We start from the raw sequence: 1,693 nt of genomic DNA on the forward strand, positions 1-1,693 counted from the left end.
CACGTAAAATGCCGCTAGTTTTTCGCCTAAAATGGGGTGACCTTTCCGGTGGTTTTTTTGCGAAATGTTTTCACTTCACTTCATACCACAGATATCACGTTTTCCACATGGAGTACTACGCTACTTCACATAAAATGGGTGAAACTCCAGTGTAATCAATCCGATGACTAGCAGTTAGAGAATTCGATCGCCAAAGTGAAGCACGGGCCCAACTCACTTCGTATCGTATTAAGAGTGGCGCTTTCAAAATGATGACCATCGGATCCAGAATAGGTTCTTTATTGATCATTCCCATCATGGCTGCTAATGGGTGATTATTCTCCTCTTTCTCCAAGATAAGCAAATTGGTATGTCGGGCCAAGACCGCCACTGCTGCTACGCTGTTTGATTCGACTGCCATATGTAACGGGGATAACCGTTCACTTGTCATACGCTGAAATCACGATCTTGCTAATAGCACTACTTCATCGGGGTTTCACTCGTTTTACGTGAAGAGGCGTAAAACTCGGTGAGAAACGCGATATTCGCGGTGATATGCATTAGTCGTGAAATATGTTTTTCACATCACGGGTGGAACTCCAGTGTGGGAGAATATGCACATGGTCAATCAGATGTGTTGGCGACAATCTGGAAATTCTGAGGAATTTTTGAGAAACTTTTCTCGGTTTTGTATAATTCCACTCGATTTCGAGGGTGAGTTTCTATAATTAGTGAGGAAACTCTTGAGCTCAGTTGAGTAAAGAGAACATATATATTCCTTCAACACTGCACCATTTTAAAACCGCAAAACAATATATAAGATACAACGTTCGAAGGAATATATATTTGCTTTCCTCAGCTGAGCTCGGGAGTGTCCTTGTGCCGTTTCAGCTGAGTGTTGTATTCATATGTTACTCTGTGTGATTGTGGTAAGATTCTTAACCTTGTCCCTTTTTGTCGCTAGTCTTTATCTCTTATAATGAGTAAGTTTTACGTCATATTGTTGCTATCCATCAGTTACCACTTACTGGTAATTGGGTTTTTGTGTTGAGCAATTTAACGTCTGATACTCAATTACTGGCACATCCTCACTAATTATACAATTATACATACAAATCCGACTAGAAGTGTACAGAAACCAATAAGAATGTTCGTATCGCCAACAACACATGAAGGCAACTGTGCATATTTTCACCCCTACATTGACGTTCAGTGAAAGGCTCAGAAGGATTAACTTCAAACATCTCGGCAACTCACACTGCTATAAACTTTCCCGTCCTCATATTCGAACTCCTCAAGTGATGACGAATTTGACCTCGCTTCTCCTCCTCCACGCACGGGCCCTCTACCCCGAATTTGCCTCCCGAATGCCGCGACAGCATCAATTGTGTAATTGTCTCCTTGAGGTTTTAGGAAAAAATTGACCTGAAAATATTTCCAATTCTCTCACCCGTTTTAAGTTAAGTGGCGTGATACTCCATGTTAAAAACGCGATATTCGCGGTATGAAGTGAATTGGAAGCACTTCGCGAAATACACAGGACAGATCGCCCCATATCGCGTAAAATACATTGAGTATTCAACACGTTATTCACTGCTCACATGTGTTTTTCGCCAAGTGAAAAATGTGAGATGTGTGTTTCACCAGTGTTTTTCATATCACAATTGAAACTCAAATCTCCTTACATTAGAGCCAAAGCCCACCAGCAGTCTCA

The 1,693-nt window shown here is 41.4% G+C and overlaps 1 protein-coding gene across 1 annotated transcript in view; it reads right to left on the reverse strand.

Annotated features, from left to right (window-relative positions):
* The window catches only part of Pmar_PMAR024732 (hypothetical protein), a gene marked incomplete at both ends in the record, with an annotated part of 569 nt that extends 169 nt beyond the window's left edge, over positions 1-400 (reverse strand). Inside the window, one exon of the mRNA XM_002764526.1 lies at positions 218-400. Within this exon, the coding sequence (XP_002764572.1) occupies positions 218-400 (183 nt within the window). The remainder of the gene's footprint in view (positions 1-217) is intronic.
* Between the last annotated feature and the right edge of the window lie 1,293 nt (positions 401-1,693).

This window comes from Perkinsus marinus (assembly GCF_000006405.1).
Source record: "Perkinsus marinus ATCC 50983 genomic scaffold scf_1104296977064, whole genome shotgun sequence".
Lineage (NCBI taxonomy): Eukaryota > Perkinsozoa > Perkinsida > Perkinsidae > Perkinsus > Perkinsus marinus.